At 51.6% G+C, this 21,498-nt stretch overlaps 1 protein-coding gene across 3 annotated transcripts in view; it reads right to left on the bottom strand.

The window, feature by feature from the left end:
- Positions 1 to 21,498, bottom strand: part of LOC147624692 (dynein regulatory complex protein 1-like) — an 80,822-nt gene that overhangs the window by 23,164 nt on the left and 36,160 nt on the right. For all 3 annotated transcript variants that reach the window (XM_086819729.1, XM_086819727.1, XM_086819728.1), the window contains exon 4: positions 20,794 to 20,882. In XM_086819729.1, the coding sequence (XP_086675855.1) occupies positions 20,794 to 20,882 (89 nt within the window). The remainder of the gene's footprint in view (positions 1 to 20,793; positions 20,883 to 21,498) is intronic.

The raw sequence follows: 21,498 nt of genomic DNA, 5'->3' as shown, positions 1-21,498 counted from the left end.
GCACATGTACGTGCATGTATCACCTGTCAGAAAGTCAAATTATGGACTTGCCACGTACCCAAAAGGGTAATGATGCAATTTGGACAATTGTGGACAGGTTTAGCAAGCAAGCTCATTTCTTGCCGGTCAAAAAGACCATCAAAGCTGAGCATATGGTTAAAATATATCTTGCACAAGTGTTCAAACATCATGGAATGCCGAAGTCCATTGTGGGGGATAGAGATCCCAGGACTACAAGTCTCTTTTGGCGGGCCTTATTTGATAATATAGACACCAAATTAGACTTCTCATCAGCTTATCACCCTCAAACGGGTGGGCAAAGTGAGGCTGCAAATTCAGCCGTGTTGGATCTCTTGAAATGTTATGTGGCGGATCAGAAGTCTTCTTGGGAGAAGTACTTACCGCTTGTGAAATTTGCATACAACAACACGGTGCATGCATCTACGGGAAAGGCCCCGTTTGAGATTGTTTATGGTAAGGTGGTCTTGCCACCTATCCTTCGCACAAAGGATGAGATATTTGCAGCTCAAGAGTATGTAAGAGACTTGGATATTGCTTTTGCTCAAGTGCGGACAGCCATTGCAAGGTCACAAGACAAGCATAAAAAGGTTGCCGACAAGCATAGAAGGCAATTGGATGTTAAAGAGAATGATTGGGTATTGCTGAAATTTGAGAAAGCAAGACTTGCAAAGAGGCCTGGCAAAGAGGGTGCATATCCTAAGCTTGCAACCAAGTACTATGGGCCTTTTCGAGTGATCGAGAAGATCAATGAAGTGGCTTTCAGATTGGCATTACCTAGTCATGGGCACATACACAATGCTTTTCATGTGAGTCTCCTTCGCAAGTATGTAGAGCCGGAGCCCAGTGAAATGGTCATTGAGGATCCACCAGAAGTGGATGAGCTTGAGGAGATCTTGCATCCAGAGAAGATTGTGTATCACAAGGAAGCAGGCAAAGTTGTGAGGAGTTACCTTGTGAAGTTTAAGAACTATCTTTCCATTGATGCTAAATGGGTAGATGAAGAGTCTTCAGAGATTGCCCGCATGTGCTTCAGACATATTTGGATGCTTTTCAGTTGTTTGCAGACAACTGTTTAGAAGCCGGGGGGGATGTCACCATTTGGCCATCCAATTGGTCCACCTGTGCTTTCTTATCATGTATAAACATTAGACTGGTGTCCATGGCAGTTGTTTATGCCGGGGATTGATGCCACTCATGTGATACTGTAGACTTGGCTTTCCGTTGGGACTTGTGCCTCCGTGTACATGCTCGGAAATGCTTGGTGGATTGGTGTTCCATTGGGTCTAGTACCTCGTGTACTTGCCTGAAGCACGTCTATTTTGGTATAGTCTCATGAACGGGGATTGTCCATACCAATGCTGCATTGCATAGCATCTTTATGTGCTTGCTTGCAATTGAAATTGCATGCTCTTTTCATGCTTGCTTGACCAATGTGTAGTTCCGGGTAAGGGGACCCCGCCCGTGAACCGTGCATGTGAAACTGTCTGCTGACATGGTTGTGTGGCATGTGAACAGGTGGTAAGTATTACCCAATCTCAAATAGCCCTTAGGACTTAGCCAATATTTATAAGTGAGTGCGTTCCCACTTCATTAAAGTTTGGGCGCCCAAAAGTCACTTATAAATTATGACCGCTTCCAAGTTCAGACTCACTGAAGTCCCGAGGCGGACAAGACTCAATGTCCAGGACTTGATCCTCCCCTTTTACTCATAAATGGGCATCTCCCCATGTCCCTTCACCTGATTGGACCCCAATTCACTTATTTATTAAGAGAAAATTCGTGTTTTCTCTTAATGAAGATTTTCGGAGGCTGAAAACTCTGTTTTTCCACCATTTCTCTCCATTTCCAAGCTCTCCATAGCCATACCCAACTTGCTAGGGTGTTTTCCAAGCTTCCTAGAGTGTTTACGAATGCTAATCACTCTCCTACACACTCCCAATGACTGAAATTCAGCAAAACAGCTCTCTTTATTGCTGTAATTTCTGGTCTTTTTGCTGAAAACCCTAATTTCAGCTCTCCTTTCTCAAGTTGAACCATAGGGGAAGCTTTCCCAAGGTTCCCTTCATCCTCTTGAAGATTTTTGTCATGAAGAAAGGCGACAAATCAAAGATCTCAACACTCCAAGGACTTCCATCGTGAAGACTTACGCTGTCATCGACTCTACTTGCTATTGGTAAGCTTTTATGCTTAAATATGGGAGCAAGTAGCAGGAGGGAGAAACCGGATTACAAGATCACATACCCTATGTAGTGTTCTCTTGTCCTACGTGCTCTCTTGCATATTGTTGCTACCATGTGTTGGTGGAACAATAGAGAGCAGATGGTAGGGAACATGGGCACTTGAGAGGGTAGTGTGGGTTGCAGGTCTACATCAACAACCACTTGTTTGCAATACTGTATTCATATGCGTTGGTATGGAAATCTGGTCAGAAATGCCCATGACACTATGTACTTGATTCTCCCAAGATCAATATACTTTATTTGAGGGAGGGGTCGGCCGTTCCGGCTCATTGTGTGTCTCTTGTCAATTCAACAATTTACCTCTTGTATTTTGAGCAAGTGTCCATCAAATCTTAGTGTATTTAAGTGTATTGATTAGCATTGTGTTCAACCCAAGTTACACCCGCACTACTGTATGGAGCTCCCATCTAGGGTCCTAGTTTATACCACAGGAGGAGATGGAGGCAAGAGCCAGTTGAGACTGACACGGAGCATGTATATGATGGGTGGAAGCCAATGGAGAGGCCACTAGTGATGATGATCTCACGCATGATTAGAAGTAAGCCATCAGTGCTAGACGAGATTGTGCGGGCAGAGATAGGGGCTGCACCAATTGTGATAGAGGCTATTTGCCATACGGTGACATACTGCCACAGATTACGGAAGCTCCCACCAAACAGATACCCCAGGCTCGCCCTAGAGTCCTCGAGACAGCTGGCACTCAGAGGAATTGGCACCCACCCGTCCAGCCCCTTGGGATGAAGATGGCCTTTTGCAGGGACTATTTTCTTTGCCTAACAGAGGACACGGCCGCACTACATGGACACACATCTGTCATTTGGGGTATGATGTGCGATTGGACAAATCCGCACCTCATCCCATCAGTTGAGAGTGGAGACAACCAGATATGGGCTGAGGGCAACTGCACCAGAAGACAGGATATGTCAACTTAGTCACATAGAGACTGAGATTGAGGCTCACTATGTATGCAGATGGTCAGTATACTATGAGATTCGGGGGAGGTTCCACTGCCTCTTCCGAGATCGATTTGGACCACACTCCAGCATCGTGGATTTTCAAGACCAAAGATGCTTGGGACTTTTCCTCTTGGAGCTTTGAAAACACAAGGAGTCCCTTGTGCGGGATAAACCAGCGGTACCTGTCAAAGGACCAGTGTAGAGATCTCTCACCGACTTCTTCCAGACTAGAGTGACGAGGGTAGATTCACCCACTACACCCGACCTTCAGGCTGATGCAGGAGCTCGGCCAAGAGGAGTGACACTAGAAAGAGCCATTGAGCTATGCAAAGCCCAACGCCCTCGACCTCGTGGTCCTCACCCACGCCCGCGTCACTACAGGAGGATCAAAGCCATCATCTCCCACCACCACAGGACTTTCTCCCGCTGGCCTACCTTTACTACATTGGCTGCCATGTTGCACCATCCTATGAGGGATATTTTAGGGTGATATGAGAGCAGCACACTTTTTGTTTTGGGATCAGATTTGACATTTCGGCTCTTATTACTTTCTTTGATTTTTATTTTTAGTACCGATGATGTATTTCATGGACATTCTCATAAGTCATTTTGGCCTTTTGTAGACGTTAATACAACTTTCTTTCTTTCTTCTTTCTCTCAGGCATTATCTTCTTCACCACAGAGACCCACCAAAGCCCAGAGAGAGGGCTACCGCGCATTTCAGGCTGAGAGTAGGCATCTGCCTACCGAGAGGAGACACCACGCACATGTGGGGGTACGCGGGTCTAGCGGAGTGGCGGTACTATTCAGGACACATCTACAGCCCATGATCACCATAGTCCACCACCACAGGGACAAAGAGGCACGCTTTATGTGGGTGAGGTTACACGTCACACTGGAGAGATGTATCCCACCTAGGAAGTCCCCATATGCTATTCTGGAGGAGGGAGAGCAGTTTTATCCCTGCCATGCAGACATCGGCGAAGTTCTCCTTTTAGGGGCCTTCAACGCCAAGACTCAAAGCGAGCAGGCATCTATATATGACCAGGAGGAGCCAACCATGCAGGAGATAGACTCGGAGGAGATTGGCATTCAGTGAGCATCATAGGCCAGAGGGGACATTACAGCATCAGGGAGAGAGTTCTTCGTGCTGGGAACCACACACGGCTTAGCCATCTTCAATGGGATGTCCCGTTGGCCTTCTTCCAGAGCTCTCACATGCTTCCCACATGGCGGAGGCTCGAGTATAGTGGATTACCTGATCATACATACCTTCACCATTCCCACCCGCCCCCTTGGAGCCGACCATGCCTATCTCTCCTTCAGCCTCAGCTTTTCCCGAACATCCTCACCACCACCACCGCCCATCTCCTACTCCACCCAAATTCACTTCCACCATGATGGGGACTCGACTTACTCCGACCATCTCTACCGACATCTAACATATGTAGACCCCAATCTCCCACTAGCCGACCTCACCTCTCAGCTTACCACAATCTTACACACCTCTGTCATACCCACATTTCCATGCACCAACCGATCTACCACCAGAACCCCCACCGGCATCATGCCCCAAAACGATTGGTATGATGAGGAATGCCACACAACACGTGAGCGTCTCTTACGCAAGGTTGCAACTGGCCAAATCCAAGAGCGAGATGCTCAAAGGATTAACCAATACACAACCAGACGTAAGAAACGAGCACATGCTAAGGGCCAATACAAGGACTTATACCAATCTCTCAAAGGTGTGAACTGTACTGAGGGCTAGAGGAAAATCCGGGAGAAACGCCCACCCACACCCATCACACCTCCATCCATAAGGCACACATATGCACGATCCCTATATGAAGTACCAGATCAGCCCCCCATCCCACCACTATCACATCCACCTTCTTCACACCCGACATGGTAGCCCGAACCATCTGAAGACTCAAAAACGGTAGATCACAGGACCACGAGGGCCTCTTGGCAGAGCACATCTCCCAAGCGGAGGAGACTCTGGCACCCCTCTTGGCCCATATGTTCAACCGGGCTCTTTTGGAAGGCTTCCCACCCACCTGGACAGCCCATATCATCACACCCATCCATAAAGCCGAAGATCCCTTGGATTATTGTCGGCCACACACTCGCCAAACTTTATGGTCAGTACTTGAGCTTGAGCTCAACACACTCGCAGAGAGACATGGGCACAGAGCATCAGGGCAGGCAGGCTTCCGCAGGCCATTCTCTACTTTGGATCACATCTTCACCCTCCGAGACATCATAAAAGAGGCCAGAGCAGGACACCAACGGGTTTACTATTGCTTTGTTGATTTCCGCAAAGCATTTGATACAATGCCTTGAGCCAAACTACTGCAGAGACTCCAGGATTTGAGGGTACCATCAGACATGATTTGGGGGATCATGGCATTATCTGAGTTGGTCATAGTGCGGATGAGATGCCCAGGAGGATTATCAGAGGAGATCTCTAGTACCATTTGAGTGAAGCAAGGATGCCCACTATCTCCCACTCTCTTTGACCTCTACATCGAACAAGATTTCGGCCTTCATTGATAGAGGAGGCGGCGGCGTATCACTAGCAGGCATCCTTGTTTCCGTGCTACTTTATGCTGATGACATTGTGCTTATTGCAGATTCTCCAGAGGCTCTCCAGGGGCATCTTGACACATTACAGGACTTTTGTGCACAGCCGGATCTCACAGTAAACATTGGGAAAACCAAGGTTATGGTCTTCAACACATCCCCTCTTTCCACATCTCGACTGAGTTTCACCTACATGGGCAGCCCAGTGGAGATTGCATACTCATATGTGTACTTGGGAGTAACTTTTACGGGAACGGTCCTCTCGATGAGCCATGCTGCAGAGGCTAGACTGATGCGAGGGTATGCTTCTCTTGCTCTCATGGAGAGAGAGTGCTTCCAAAGCCACTTCCAGGAGCCGAGGACCAAGATGTGCCTATTTGACACCTTGGTCACTCCAGCATTGATGTATGAAGTACCTTTCTGGGCACCTGATCTTACAGCGGCCAAATGGCCGAGAATAGAGAGGCCTCAGGTCATGATGCTCCCCCGTATGATACGCAGCAAACCATTAGTCCCACATGATATTATCCTGGCAGACTTTGCTGCAGCACCCATGGTAGTAGAGGCACTCTTCCAAACACTCACATACATTCACAGGATCAGTGCCATGGCCCCTAGGATACTCCCGAGGCTCGCCCTACAGTCCTCCCAGCAGCTAGCAGCAGATAGGCATGAGTCATCGTATAGCCGAGTATGCACCAGGGACTTGGGATGGATCACCTCCCCCCACTACATTTATGACCCAGACTGCCCATTCATCAAGCTCTCTTAGGATGACAGGAATGGGGTGATCAAATATGATTTATTGGGACTATACATACAGGATACCTCAATCACAACACATGAGCCACTCACACAAACGGCAATATTACATGGATACTTTCATGAGGCCTACAGAGGATGGTTTCATACTGAGGGCCAGATATCTTGACATATACATGTCACATGCCATGCGGATTGCACTGGCCAGTTGCGGGTGTCATGGCACTGCCTGAGGATAGAGACAGGGAGAGCCATGCAGATCCCTCGTGAGGAGGAGAGGATATGTACTATGTGCCAGGAGGAGGTCGAGTCAAAGGAGCACTTCATATGTAGGTGCACTGTATATTATGAGATTCGAGGGAGGTTCCACTGTCTCTTCAGAGAGGGGTTTGGACCCTTATCCAGGATCATGGATTACCCACATCAGCGGTGCCTCGGACTCTTCCTACTAGAGATTCATCACCACAGAGACTCGCTGATTAGGGAGTCAAGACCCCATGGGAGACATCCACCCCAGCCCCAAGCGACCATCACTCAGTTCTTCCGACCACGAGAGGAGGCCCCACCAGCCATGGTTGACATACCCACAGCCTCATCGAGCCACACATTCTTGAGTGCCCGACCCCCCGCCAGACCCCACTCTAGTGTGACTCTAGACGGGGCCATGGCACTACAATGAGCCCAATGCCCCAGACTCCCTAAACCTCGCCAGCAACACAGCCATCAGCCCCAGCTTAAGGAGATCTTCGAGAGGCACAGAGCCACCTTCCCATGCCTAGCAGATCTGCAGAGCCTTCTACAAGCTAGCCCCATGCTCGATATCCTTGATGGCCCCCTCCCCCTACCGGGGGGTTAGCTCCATAGGTTGTATGATGATGAGGGTCCCACTTTGTATCATATGACTTGGATTTGAAATTCCTAGCTCATTGAGATTACATGGACACTATTGTATCACTTTTGGTCTCATAGAACCACTGGGTCTTTTGAAGACGTTTAATATAACTTTCTCTCTCCCTTGGGCCTTACCCTCTCTCGACTCTCTCCCTCTCTCTCTCAAGCCACAAGCCCATCTCTTCTCTTCTTCTTATCACAATGCTGAAGGAGGTGAATGAAGCCTCCAAGTTGCGCACTATCCATTTCGAGAAAGCCACCAACAAGTCCAAGTCATGTAAGTGGACTTGTACGTATTGTGGCAAAAACTATTCAAGCGACGCCACAAGGCTTCTCCAACATCTTGCAAAGGTGGGGGGGAAGTTGTGCCATGCAAGCAAGTCCCCCAGAGTGTATCTGACGACATGTTCAAGAAGATTAGGAGTGGAGCGGGTGACCGAGATAGTGGTATGAACTCATCGGTGTATGATAGTATGGTTTTTTTTTTTAACACTTATAAATTTATAGATTATCAATTTGAAAGGATAGAGAGCTCAGAGGTTGTTTACAAGCCAAAATTCCATTAAAAACAAGTTACAAACAAAAGTACAAAGCATAGTACTAAGGGCGGCCGCCACCTAGACCGTAAGATCGGTGCAATGCGTGTTTGGCGCAAGTACAAAAAAAGTGAGTACAAAAAAATGGATAAGAGGGCGGAGGCTAGAATCTAAATCCTAGGACCTAGATGGAGAAGGCATCGCCGCATCACTATCGGAGCTCTTGCTGAGATAATCTGGAGGAGAAGAGGACACTTCTGAGTCCTCGCCGAAGTCGCCACCGATAAGGAGGCTGTTGTCCTCGTCAAACTCGGGCTCTCTGACCTCATGTGAGAAGCCAAGGGGAGCATCCTCATCTTCAAGAGCGGCTGAAGAGCTACCGAAACCACGCCGCACGTAGATCTGCACTGTCCCCCTCGAACCACAACAAATGGTGCATCCGCGGGTGCCTACTTGCACTCCTCTGCCACTGGCTGCACGCCCATGACAAGTACAAGAAAGACATCAATCAACCGCCTCGAGATCTAGATCTCTGCATAGATCCTCTCCTCCTCCTCATCTTGCTCTTTATGGAAACTCTCAAGAATGCTCCCCGTCCGCTTGAATGCATCCCCATTCACCTACAATTTACAAATTACATAATCATATTAATGACTATACACATATTAGTAAATACATTGCAAATTGTAATATAACAACTTGACAAGCCTTATACCTGCCTTGCCGATTCCATATTGTGCATGGCAAGCACCATGCGCAAGTTAGGGTGGCAATACACCTGTGCTCAAGCGATTGCGTATCTTCGTGTGTATAAGTGAGTAGGAACTCCAGTTCCTCACATGCACCCGAAGAGCAATCCTGTGCTAAGAGCCTCAAAGCCACCTTTTGGAGACTGTTATAAACATACCCGAATGTCTCCCACCAAAAGAGAGGCTTCACCATTGATTCCCTCTTCCAGCAAGTGGGAGATGCAAATGCGGCTCCCACTTGGAGGCAGCTATGCATATACCCGATGTCTCCTGCCAAAAGAGAGGCCTACCATTGATTCCCTCTTCTAGCAAGTGGGAGATGCAAATGCAGCTCCTCCCCTTTGGTCGTCGTAGCTACTAAGTAATTCCTCCAGGAACTTCCCATGATGCTCCTCTACCAATGCTTTCGGCAAGAAAGCATCGCGGTCCTGAAGCAACTCCATGTCGTTGAAGAGGGCCGACGATTTGTAGGGCGGATGCAATAAGGCGGCTAGACCATGGATAGGTCTTCGCATACACTTCCACCTCTTCTCCACTATGGCCAAAATATCTTCGCGCTTCTCCTCGTCGATGGAAGGAGAAGTGTGCAACTCCGCAATGGCCTCTCTCATGAAGTGAACGAGGAGGCCCAAGGTGGCCCCCTCCATGTCCGTCATACACAAAACCCTATAGAAGGGCGTGACCACAATAATGATTGTGCACACGGCGTGCCAAAACTCCTCCTTTAGGCAAAGTAGAGACCCCCCAAGTGGCTTCGGCAAGAGTGGCTTGTCTCTTTGGTTGCTCGAACCTTTTGCCTCTTCGTGGAGGCGGAGGCAAAGGTTTGAGCGGTGGAGGAAGTGGATACGAAGTCGGCGGGGGAGGATGTATTCACCTCCGGCTATATTATGCAGTACGATAAATTCCCATACAGTATCATACCGTACCGTATCGTACAACCGTAGGCCAACAACTATGGTTTCTGGCTCAGAGTACTCTGCTTGGGAGGAGTTGATCCTGGCTCTTAGGGGGCAAGACCCTTGGCATTTACCAGAGTTTGCACGCAGCCTCAAGAGTTTGTGTTTCTGGAGGTTTGACAGGAGGAGCACCGGCCCCAATCTTTCCAAACTTGATAGATTCTATGTGGATGAGTGGGCTTGCGGTCATGGGGGCATGATCAGTATTTTGGCAAGCACTACTTTCTCCGATCACGCTCTGGTTATTTTGTCTCTAGAGGTTCCCTAGAGGCACAACAAACACCTCAGCACTCGGATCCCTGACAGCCTCATCCAGGACCCTGAGATATGCAGCAAGATAGAGCAGATATGGGAGGGGCTCGATTCTCTCTTGGAATCAGCCACAAGCACCTTGGATGGAGGCCTAGGTGAGATTAGCAGTTTATTGCAGCAGGTAGCATAGAGCAGATTGGCTGGATTCCGTGAACACCAGAGGAGCTTTCACCAAGGCCTTGCTTCTCTTGAACGACTTCAGGAGAGCGCCCCTGATAGCCCGTGGATTGAGGATCAGTTGGCTGCCGCCCATACAGAGCTCAAATCTATAGTGGAGTGGGGGTTGGAGTACAAATACCATGTGGGTTTTGGACGCACATGGGAGACAGAGTCACTCGGGATTTCTTTGAGATTGCAGGCCTCCACAAGCCGAGAGATGGTATCCATAGGTTGCGAGGCCAGGAAAGATCTATTGTTTCTGAACCCCCCCATGTGAGAGCCATAGCCACATATTTTTTCAGATCCCTTCTCATGGGTGCCCCCATATCCTCACAGGTGGTGGATGCGCGAAAGCGCGTCTAGCGGCACACAAGTGGTGGTTTCCCACACTCTTCGGACTTTCCAATTGACTCCCTTCACAACTGAGGAATTGGTCCTCCTGGCCAGGATATCCGCCCATACACCAACTCTGGGGGGCCTTGGCCATTGAGGCTTTGAGCACTAGATGGATCGTCACTGAGATGTGGACCCGTGGCTTCAGCCTAGCTTTTGAGGACAGATTTACAGCCAGTCTATTACGAGCTTGGGATCACCTCAGGCTTTCTACGTCGTGGCTGAATGATCTCTCTCCATGCCACCTTGGACCTAGCAAGCTCCCTGTCAATGACGGCCCATAAGAAATCCGGGATCAACCGCTATACCTAGCCAATACATGCTCGAGAGAAGGCCCAGTACGAAGTGATGTACCACATGGTGGCAAGAACCTGGTTCGCCCCCACCACTCTACCAACTAGGGAGAGCCTCGCAGAACTCCAGTATAAAAGCTTCTTCCGAATACTCAGAAGAAGAGAGGAGAGTTGCTGCTCAAGAGAGATATCAATGCCCACCTGGCATCCAAGATAGCAAACTAGGGTGCCCCTCGGGATCCACTGGAAAGGCTCAACTGGGCGCCAAGTCGGGGCGGGTGCAGAGCCTACCCAAAAACCACACGACTTGTGCCAGTTGATCTGTGCTCCTGACGCGCGACAAAAGATCTCGATCGCCTCCACGAATCTCTAGAGATTCCCCACATCTCCTGAAAGGTAAGTTGTTGTGTCATCTACAAACTTTGAGTCAAGCAGCTCCTCCTGAATGCGGAGGGGGAGACGCAATCCCTGAAGCCTAATTTCCTGAGCGGAGAGAAAACTACTCATGGCCTCGACGACGAATAGGAAGAGGTAAGGTGCTAGAGGACAGCCCTACCGTACCAAGCAAGAAAGGGGGAATCAATCGCCACGTGCTCCTTGAATGAGAACCTGGCTGTGCGAGGCTGAGTAAAGTCCTGAAACCCCACGAATCCACTCCACGAGGAATCCCATCCGGCTCATTGTGCCCTCCAAAAAGCTCCAATCCACCCTATCATAAGCTTTCTCAAAGTCGAGGAGTAGCACTATGAGGCCCTACTGCCACATCCTAGCCAAAGCAGTCGCCTCCCAGAAGGTGAAGATGTTGTCCAGAATGCTTTGATCCTGAACAAAACCTATCCGAGTGTCGCGGATCAAGTCAAGGAGGAAAGGCTGAAGTCTCTGGCTGATGGCCTTGGCCAAGATTTTGTAGGAAATCCCTAGAAGGGTGATGGGTCTCCACTACCGGATCTCCAATCCCTATGGCCTGAGCCTCCAAGCTCCATCCTAGCCAAGGGCCAGAGGTGGGTGAGCACATCCGTGATGCAAAGATCATGAAGATGGTGTAAAAGCTCGACTACCTGCCCCTAAATGGCAAAAGCCACCAACTCCGAGTCCCACTCCGTCTCCGGGGCTGCACTCAAAGGAAAAGAGAAGATCATCATGCCACTCTCTGGCGTAGAAGGTCTGAAGTGATGGAACACACCACATATCCGAATGGGCGCTACTGTCTCCTCAAAAAGATATGCCCCCTCTACCGCGAGACAGCGAAAGAAACTGTAATCCATAGGCAGCCCCAAGATCCTGGGGGCCCACCTGGGAACTCTAGCGGAAGAGCCCTCACCGCGGAAGCGGCGATGGTCATCTCTACCGGCTCCAAAAATCTATGGATCAAACGGCGAATGGAACTCGTCGGCTGCCTCCGCTTTGGGTCGGATGCTACTAGCAGGCGGCAAGAGTGCTCTGGAAAGGTAAAAGGGAGGGGGGAGTGCGGGCTCAGCGGAAAAGGACGGGGCTGAGGGAGCCGCTCTGCGAGGAAAGTTGGAGGCAAGGATGGGGGAGGAGGTGGAGGAGGAGGACCGGGGGGGGGGGGGGGGGGGGGGCACAGGGGAGTGGGGAGGTGGAAAGGAAGGAGAGAGGACCGGCTGAGAGTGATCCGTCAGAGTGGGAGACTGTTGGGAGAGCCTCGTCGGTGATTTGATGGGGCCAGCGCGCCTCACTAAAAACTGAGAACCGGAGGAGGAATCGCAGCGGGGAAGCTGCTGCCAAATCGAAGCAAGAGGGACCCTTTGCGTGGGTGGAGGGAGCCCATCACCGATGGGTAGGTGCTATGATAAATGCTCGAAACAGTTCTCTGACAAAACCAAAGCCTAGCGCGCTCAGCTCTGGTAGTCGGCTAGCGACCCATCTGCCACTCTTTGGCACTAGGGTCGTCCACGGCTGGATCTTGGTGCTCTACTACCTGAGAGTCTGCCTCTCTCTCTGCCCCTTGCTAAGGATCTGAACGAGGACCAGGGGGGTTTTTTTTTTTTTTTTTTTTGGGGGGGGGGGGGGGGGGAAGACCACTGGCGACGGTCTCCTGGACTGACGCCGAGGGCAAGCTCTAGCGAGGTGGCCCATCTACCTGCAAATAAAACCCTAGCCCGAGAGGCCTGAGTACTCCACTCGCTGGATGACAGGGTCGCCCCGAAGACATGGGATAGATATGACATGATGCACTGTCTCCAGCGAGGCAATACAGATGCGAAGGGATGGAATCCCAGCCGTTCGTGTGAGAGACGAGGCAGCAGTGGGGGGGATTCCATCATTCTCCCTATGGCTCCACCAATCACCAAGAGAAGAGGAAGGTATTCCTTCCTAAGGCCTTGGAAGCCCGATACGCCAGACAGAGGGTCAAACACAGGGTCGAAGCCATGCTGCCAGCGTGCAAAGAAGGCCTAGGTCGTACGCAATGCAACACGGCTCAGCTCCATGACTCGATCTGACGCCGTTGGTGAGCCGAATTCCACCTAATAGTAGCCACACCCCAGTGGATGAATGTTTTGCAGTCCCACCAATGAGGCTCGCCTGCAAAAGATCTCTTAGTTGTCCGCACACTGGGCGGCTACACCGACAATCTTGCATACCAAAATGGATGCCTCTAATGATGCAATAGTCGTAGCGAGAAGCTAAAGGTCCGCTTCAGAGAATGATAAGCAAGTAATAGCGGTCTCGGTCGGGGTTGACGGAGCGGCTGCCATGGAGTCCTGAGGGTGAAGACCAAAAAAAGCTGAGACTTGCCGATAAGAGAAAGCCCCTGGAATTGAGAAGACTGCCTGACAACGACGAAGGAGGCGAAACGGAGGAGAGGCTATTGAGAAGGACGGGGAGACACAGGAGGGGAGGGGGGGGGGGGGGGGGAAACGGCAAGAAGAAGAAAAAACAAAAAAAAAGGGGGGGTCGCAACAAGCAAAGGAAAGGAGAATGGGAGGGAGCTAGGGGCGCAGCGTGGGAAGTGAGGGGGGGAGGGAATTGGTGGGAGAGGAAAAAAAGAGGGGGGAAAGGGGGGGTGGCACAGAGAGAGAGGGGGGCGGGGGAGGGGGGGACTTAGCAGAGCGAAGAGGCAAGGGGGGAGGGGGGGCGCACAGCCGCAAGGACTGCAGGGGGGGCACAGCAGCAACAGGGGGCAATAGCGCAAGGGGAGTAGGGGGGCGACACAGGAGGAAAGTGCAAAAGAGGGGAGGAGAACGCGCTACCGTCTCCCCCCTTGGAGGACTTCAAGGGATGCACGTTGTTACAGAGGATGAGGGTGATCGGATTCCACACACGAGTGACCCACCCCCGCCCAAGGTGGCCAGGGAGAGTGTCGCGTTGGTGTGATCTTGCAGACACGGAAGAGACTCCGGGTACCCCACATACACCGCACGGCTTGGCCGTGGGATACAGGTGCCCAAAGTCGAGGGCACTCCGGCAGCAGGACACTGGCAGTCTCAGGACCTCTCACCGCACTTTCTCTCAGACTTCTAGAAGAGACTCTGGGATAGTTTTTGACCTCGGAAGATCACTCTCTTTTTGTGGCTGCTAGCACATAGGAGTTTGGCGGTCGGCACGTGGTTGGCCATTGGAGGTAGACCAACAGCATGTCCAAGATGTGGCCATCTCTAGGAGTCGCAACGACATTGTCTTTAGGATTGTCCGAAGGCTCAACAGGTTTGGTAACGGATTCTCCGCATCTTCACTATGGACAGGACCTCTTCCCGCACTATTTCGTGGAGCACTGTCGCTTGGGCCACTAAGGCCAAGGTTGTCATGGATTAAAGAATGGGTCATGAGGACCCACTTGTGGAGGAAATTCTCTAAGGGGTAAAGAAGACTGTTGACACCCCCCCTCCCCACCCTCGTGACTGCCTCTCCCCGCCTACTCGCACCCCCCCCTCCGCACCCCTGTGCTTCTCGCGCCCCCCGCCCTCCCTTTCACGCCCATCGCCCCCTGCCCGCCTACCCGGTCTCCTTCGCACCCCCCACTCCCCACCCCTTCCTCCGCGTCCCGCCCCCCCTGCCTGCCCCCGCCCTCCCCCCCTTTCGCGCTTTCCCCGCCCCCCCCCCCCTTCGTTCCCCGCTGCCCCCCCTTTTTTTCTCCGCCTCTGCCTTCCGCCCCTCCCCCTCTATTTTTTCTGGTCTTCCGCCCTTTCCCCTCTGTCTTCCACCCCTCCCCCTCTGTCTTCCGCCCTTCCCCCTCTTCCCCTCCCCACTCCGCCACTTTTTTGTGCAGCTCGGTTCTTGCAGGACCCTCCGTTTTTCGCTTCGCCCTCGACTCAGCTTCAGACTCTGATGGAGATTCCTCCCACCCCACCTCAGAGGGACTCTTCTGCAGCCCCCTCGTCCGCCCCCATCAAGCTTTCTCTAAGGATACCCCCATCAGGCTTTCTCTTTCTCCAAAAGAGGAAGCGAGCCTCGCCGCAAAGGTGGAACGCCTCCAGGCACATTCCACCATCTGCCGTATAGTTGGCACTCGCCCCAGCAGAGGGGAGATCCGGGATCTTCTCCAAGCCCGCCTTCTTGCAGATGTGGGCAAGATCCTGGACATTCAGTTACTGGGCCGCGGACACTACCAGATTGAGTTCGAGAAAGCCCAGAGCGTGGCCCAGGTCCTAGCCATGAGTCCCCTTGACATCAGGGGCGCTCAGGCCTTCTTCAGACCTTGGCAGCATGACCCAGCAGCGGTCGAGCACGGAGAGCGCCTATTCCATGTCACAGTTTGCTTTCCTGGACTCCGCCGGAGTACCTTCCGCTCCTTCTAGGATAGGATCATTGGTGGGCTCGGTGCTTGAGACTGGCCCCACAGCAGCTTCAGTGGTGGCTAGAGCAGCTGGCCTGCCTTCGATCAGAGTTTTGGTTCCTGACATCTCCTCCCTTCCAAAGGTCATTCAGTTACCTAGGATAGGGGGGGGATGGATCGATCAGAGAGTGGAGTTTTCGGGGCTCCCGAACCAATGTTTTATATGCAGGCAGGTCAGCCACCTGGCCCTCGCAGGAGACCCCGACCTTCACCGCAGCAGTAGACCCCCGATGGCCCGCCCACAAAGGCGGCTCGGTAGGCAGCCTCTGGGACACCTGCTCAACCCACAGAGACCTCGGATTGGCAGCCTGGACAAGGGCGCCATAGAGGGAGACAGCAATAGCAGCATGCCCAGAGACCGACGCAGCAGCAGTCACAGCCTCAGCATCACTGGATTCCAGTGAGGAATAGCTTTGCTCCCCCAGAGGAGGAGACCCTAGCGCAGACTGAGGATCAGGAGATGCCAGCACCCCCCCCCTCCGCCCCCATCCCCCCCTCCCGCCTCGCTTCCACCTTCGCCTCCTCCCGTTCCCGCTCCCGCTTTCTCAGCGGCTCCTTCCCCACCCCCTTCTCCCCCCCCTCCTCCCCCTCCGCTCGCCTCAGCTCCCCGGGAGGCAGTGGCAATACCCCGGCGCTCACCTGCAGTCCGGCGGGCACTGAGCACCGACCTTGCTCGAGCACCGCAGAGGAGACCTACCATGCCAATTCGTGCTTCACGGATATCCTCTATCCGCAGTCGGCTGAGTAGTCTCGACACTAGATAGCGCTCGGAGGCTATCGACTACTCCTTCACACGCCTTTTTGGAGCGGAGGGCCCCCATGAGCCAGCACCCATCAGAGTTCATGTGGTGATACCTCCGGCCCGAGGGGCGGCCCGAGGGGCGGAGGCACTTGATTCAGCAGTGGCCTTCTCCTTCCCTCTCTGCGGCACTAGCGACCGGGAGTGGACTCTGGATCTCGCTCTTAGTATTCTGAAGACTCAAGCAGTTGAGTTTTCTCACCATGTGAGCGATCTGGAGATGACAGACGTGATAGGCCGACTCTGGGAGTTGGCACATTTCTTTGATACCGGGAGTGCGGATGCCTCCGGGATTCGACATTTGGTGGTTCGCATAGTGGCAAACCAAGCACGAGACCCTGGCTATGTATGCATACATGAGGTTTCTCTCTCTGAGCGGGAGGCAGTTGCCATGGGACACAACCATTGGCGCCTGGTCCGAGACTCTTGCAGCACACCGGGTGGGCAAATTCATAGCCGCTCGGATGAGGACTACTCTCCATCCAAGCCGCTTGCGAAGGCCCGCCGTATGGCTGAGACAGCCTCCACCTCAGCAGGTCATCCATGAGGATCATCTCATGGAATGTACAGGGCCTGGGCGGCGCACAGTATGTACGTTATCGTGGTTGCTTGAGGCAGGAGCTGCAGAGATGCCTGGTTGGGGGCAGTATTGATATTCTGATGATGCAGTAGCACCATTTGAGTGAGAGCAGGATTCGGAGATATGATTCGGTGATGCCTGCTAAATGGGACACATTTTGGTCTGCAGGTTTTGGCCCCTTGGGTGGGCAGGGAGGAGTATGTATGGTCATTGCGGATGTATGGCGGTAGGCCATTGTGGATCACGGGGTCATTGTGCCTGGTAGAGCACAGTATGTTATTCTAAGGATGCACAATGAGCACTTTGGTGTGCTAAATGCCTATGCACCCAACCATGCTAGTGCCAGAGCAGAGTTCAGGACCCTTGTTACAGATGCATTGCCCGAGGCCGCACATTGGTGTGTCGGGGGAGACTTCAACATGCTTGAGGACCCGGCCGATAGGGTGGGAGGTAGTCATGTTACAGTGCACGGCACGGAGCTTGCAGCTTGGGAGCGATTTTTTATGACACTGCGGATCACTGATGCATGGCAGCATGAGGCTTTCTCCCGCTCTCAGGACAGTCTTAGTTTTTCTCGGTTGGATCGCCGGCAAGGAGGGACTAATCTATCACGGATTGATCGCTTCTATGTGGGCGACAGGTTCGGGGAGCGTGGTGGCTCCGTTGGCATTCTCGCTGGCACCTCTTTTTCAGACCATGCGCCAGTTATTTTGACACTTGAGGAGAGGACACGGGAGACCAGCTTGCAGTTGAGGATCCCAGAGAGGATACTTACAGATCCCAGTCTTTCTGAGGACATTGAGAGGATATGGCATGATAGCCAGAGCTCTGACCTGGATGCAGCAAGCCAGTGTGCCCAGGGACTCATCGAGCTCAGCTCTTTTTTGCACGCTACAGCCTTGACACGGCTGGGAGAGACACGAGAGCGGGAGCGTCGCTTGAGATGTAGCCTTGCTTCGCTCCAACGTCTTCAGGACCAGCTGCCTACATGTGAGTGGGTGGCGTCCCAGCTGAGCCAGGCACGCCAGGAGGTTAGAGAGGCAGAGGAGCAGAGACATGAGTTCTACTATCATCGCCAGGCCTCTCAGTGGACGCAGCTTGGTGATAGAGTGACTGGGGAGTTTTTTGAGATCACCGGACCCCACCATGCTCGAGCAGGAGTACGCCAGCTCAGGAGGCAGAACGGATCGTTAGCCACTGAGCCAGGGGAGATTAGAGCCATTGCCATTGAGTTCTATAGAGACCTGCTTTCAGCGGAGCCAGCCACGAAGGCACGTGATGCTTGCAGACAGACTGTGTGGGCCCATGTGGAGAGGAGGGTCACATATCGTATGCGCACAGTTTTGGGTGAGCCCCTTTCAGAGGATGAGCTTGTTGAGGCTTTGAGGGTCCTTCCGCGTCATAGTTGCCCCGGGGAGGACGGATTGACGCCTGCCTTTTTTATGCGCTATTGGGACCTTTTGGGGCCAGGCCTCCGCAAGGGCTTTCAGTATGTTTTGGACACTGGGGTGATGCCACAGAGCTTTTCAGAGGGCTTGATCTTTCTTATCCCCAAGGGGGAGGGAGTGTCAGATGATATTCGGCATTGGAAGCCTATTACGATCCTCAATACTGTCTATAAGGTCCTAGCAAAGGCCTTGAGTTTGAGGATCCAACCCTTCCTTGGGGAGTTGATTCACTACCCAGACAGGATTCGTCAAGGAGCGCAGTATCCTTGACAACATTTTCACCTTCTGGGAGGCGACGGCCTGAGCTAGATTTCTCGGTGAGGACTTGGTTGTGATGCTTCTCGATTTTGAGAAGGCATACGATAGAGTCGATTGGGGTTTCCTAGAGGGCACTATGCTTCACCTAGGTTTTGAGCCAGACTGGATTCGAGGAGTGGCAGCTCTATATTCCACAACTCGTAGCTAGGTGTTGATGGCAAGAGGACGGGGGCCGAGTTTTGAGTTGACCAGATCAGTCCGTCAGGGATGCCCTCTCGCCTCGTTCCTTTTTCTCTTCTTTGCAGAGGCTATGAGCATGTATCTGACAGCAGAGGAGGTTGGTTTGAGAGGACTCCAGCTCCCAGTCCGGGGTGAGGACCTGCTCGATTCTGAGTTTGCTGATGACACGGGATTGTTTCTGCATGGCCAGGAGGCCAATCTACAGAGGGCAGAGCAGTCGCTTACAGGTTTTTGGTGTGGCTTCGAGAGCATTGATCAATTGGCGCAAGACAGTGGCTTTTTGGATCAGCAGCGCTCCCGCTCCGACATGGAGCCCAGACCCGGGTTTTAGATGGATTCCTCCTGGAATAGCAGTGCGGTATCTGGGATGCTAGATTGGACTTGATTTGTGACCTGAGCAGCAGATCGCCCCGCTTCTTCTGAGCATTCGGAAGAAGCTTTTATATTGGAGTACAGCTCGGCTATCCTTGGCTGGGAGGGTGGTGGTGACAAATCAGGTGCTTTTAGCGACTATGTGGTACATCACATCTTGCTGGATCTTCTCGAGCTCTTGCATCAGCCAGGTACAGAGGCTGATCAGGAACTTTCTTTGGTCTGGGCGGGATGGTCAGCCGGCCCGAGCTAAGGTTGCTTGGGCAGTTATTACTCTTCGGCTGGCCCAGGGGGGCTTGGGCATTATAGATCCAGCTGATCAGAGTAGAGCCTTGTTGGGGAACCTTATTGTTCGGGGGCTGCTTCTAGGCACTGAGCCTTGGAAGGAGCTTCTATTTCAGCGCTGCAGGCTAGAGCTCCCCCAGCAGGGGGCACTTGGGCACCTGAGATACGGTGGATCTTCATAGAGATGAGGAGGACAGGCCTCAGTAGAGGATGGGAGGACAGATTTGCCTTGAGCATCCTGCGAGCTTGGGAGCTGCTGAGACCGGGGCTTTCTCAGAGACCTCCCACTTGCGATGAGGAGCGGGCCAGACAGCCGCTCATCTGGAGCCCTGCGGTACGCACAAAGCAGGATCATACGCTGGGTTCTCGACCTCGTCTAGCCTGGGGACCATTGGCGGCAGGCCCAGCACGCAGTTTTGGAGATTGGCAGGCCTTTTGCAGTCTCCCGGAGGAGATCCAGGAGGAGCGGCTGAGTCACTTCAGAGGGGGGCTGATTATGAGGGATGACATTCAGGAGGTACTCACTGAGGAGTGGTTCACGCCTTTCGAGCCAGCGGCCCCATGGTGGATGGGAGCCTTTACACAGTTGTTGATTATCCTCGAACATGGATGAAGAGGTACTATCACACTTTCTAGAAAAATCCATTCTGATGGGCAATAAAACATGAGGAGCTAGACCTCCCCAATCCCCATTCGATGTTGTTGGTTGGCTGTACCCAATAAGCATCAAACCTGCCCATGGGTGTGGGTGTGTGTAAATCCCTCAAAAAAAAAAAAACACATGAGGCGCTAAATAGAGAAGAGCTTGTGGTAAGACTATTTTAAGCTCAAGAAAGATTCTTGAACCTTCGAAAACATAGTCAACGATTTCTAGCATCAGAAAACGTATTAATAATACATAATGAGAATACAATAAAATATAGAAGTCCAGATTTTAGATTGTTACTTCCAAATCTTTCATCCTTGCAGAACATTCAAACAAAACAAAACTTGGTAAAAGTCGTTGTCAGGTCTGGTGACAACCTCAAGTTCAAATGACACTATATTTTTTATTTGTGAGGAGAATAGAATACAAATGTGCAGATGGGCCAATATAAACTCCTGGAGTTCTCATAAAATATGTAACTACAGAAATGACTTCGATTAATTTTGTCAGCATTACCTTTAGAGATGACGTATTGTTAAGACTTGTGCAAATTTGAACTTGATTGAGACCACCATCACTGCTCTTTTTTAAGAGCCCTGTTGACCCTGAAAAACATTACTTGTTAACATCGAGCCTTATACACTCTAATGGACTCTCTCTCTCTCTCTCTCTCTCTCTCTCTCTCTCTCTCTCTCTCTCTCTCTCTCTTATAACTGTAAGACAATCAGTTTATTGTACTTTTTAGTCTCATTTAGTTGTTCTCTTTGATGAGACACCAACTTCAGATGTACTCTCAGTTTTGGTCTCATAGGCCATTATGGCCTCTTAGAGACGTTAATATATCATTTCATTTCATCTCTCTCTCTCTCTCTCTTTTTTTTTCGTGAAATGGTGTTTTATATTATATGTAAAATGTACATCAGCCACATGGCTCACACAGAACCTATGGCCCCAAACAAAACCCCCACAAAAGATCCTCTAAAGGATCATGACCATGCAAACCTGTACACTAATAAGAAAGCCTCCTAGCCAAATAAGCATCCCAGATAGAAGCATCAAAGATGAGCCAGCCGAGCCGCCGTAGACCATAAGGAAATAACATCTGCATCCAGTAGCTGAGCTGAGAGAAGAGAAGAAAACTGCCAAAGCAGCAAACCGCGGATACGTAGAATGTGCCCATGTATTCCAGACAAGGAATCAAAAATGAACCCATTCCGTGTA

This window comes from Cibotium barometz, chromosome 25 (assembly GCF_041138505.1).
Source record: "Cibotium barometz isolate CiBa-2024 chromosome 25, ASM4113850v1, whole genome shotgun sequence".
Taxonomy (NCBI): domain Eukaryota; kingdom Viridiplantae; phylum Streptophyta; class Polypodiopsida; order Cyatheales; family Cibotiaceae; genus Cibotium; species Cibotium barometz.
Note: the sequence above shows the minus strand (reverse complement) of the source record. Positions and strands in the feature narration are given on the sequence as shown.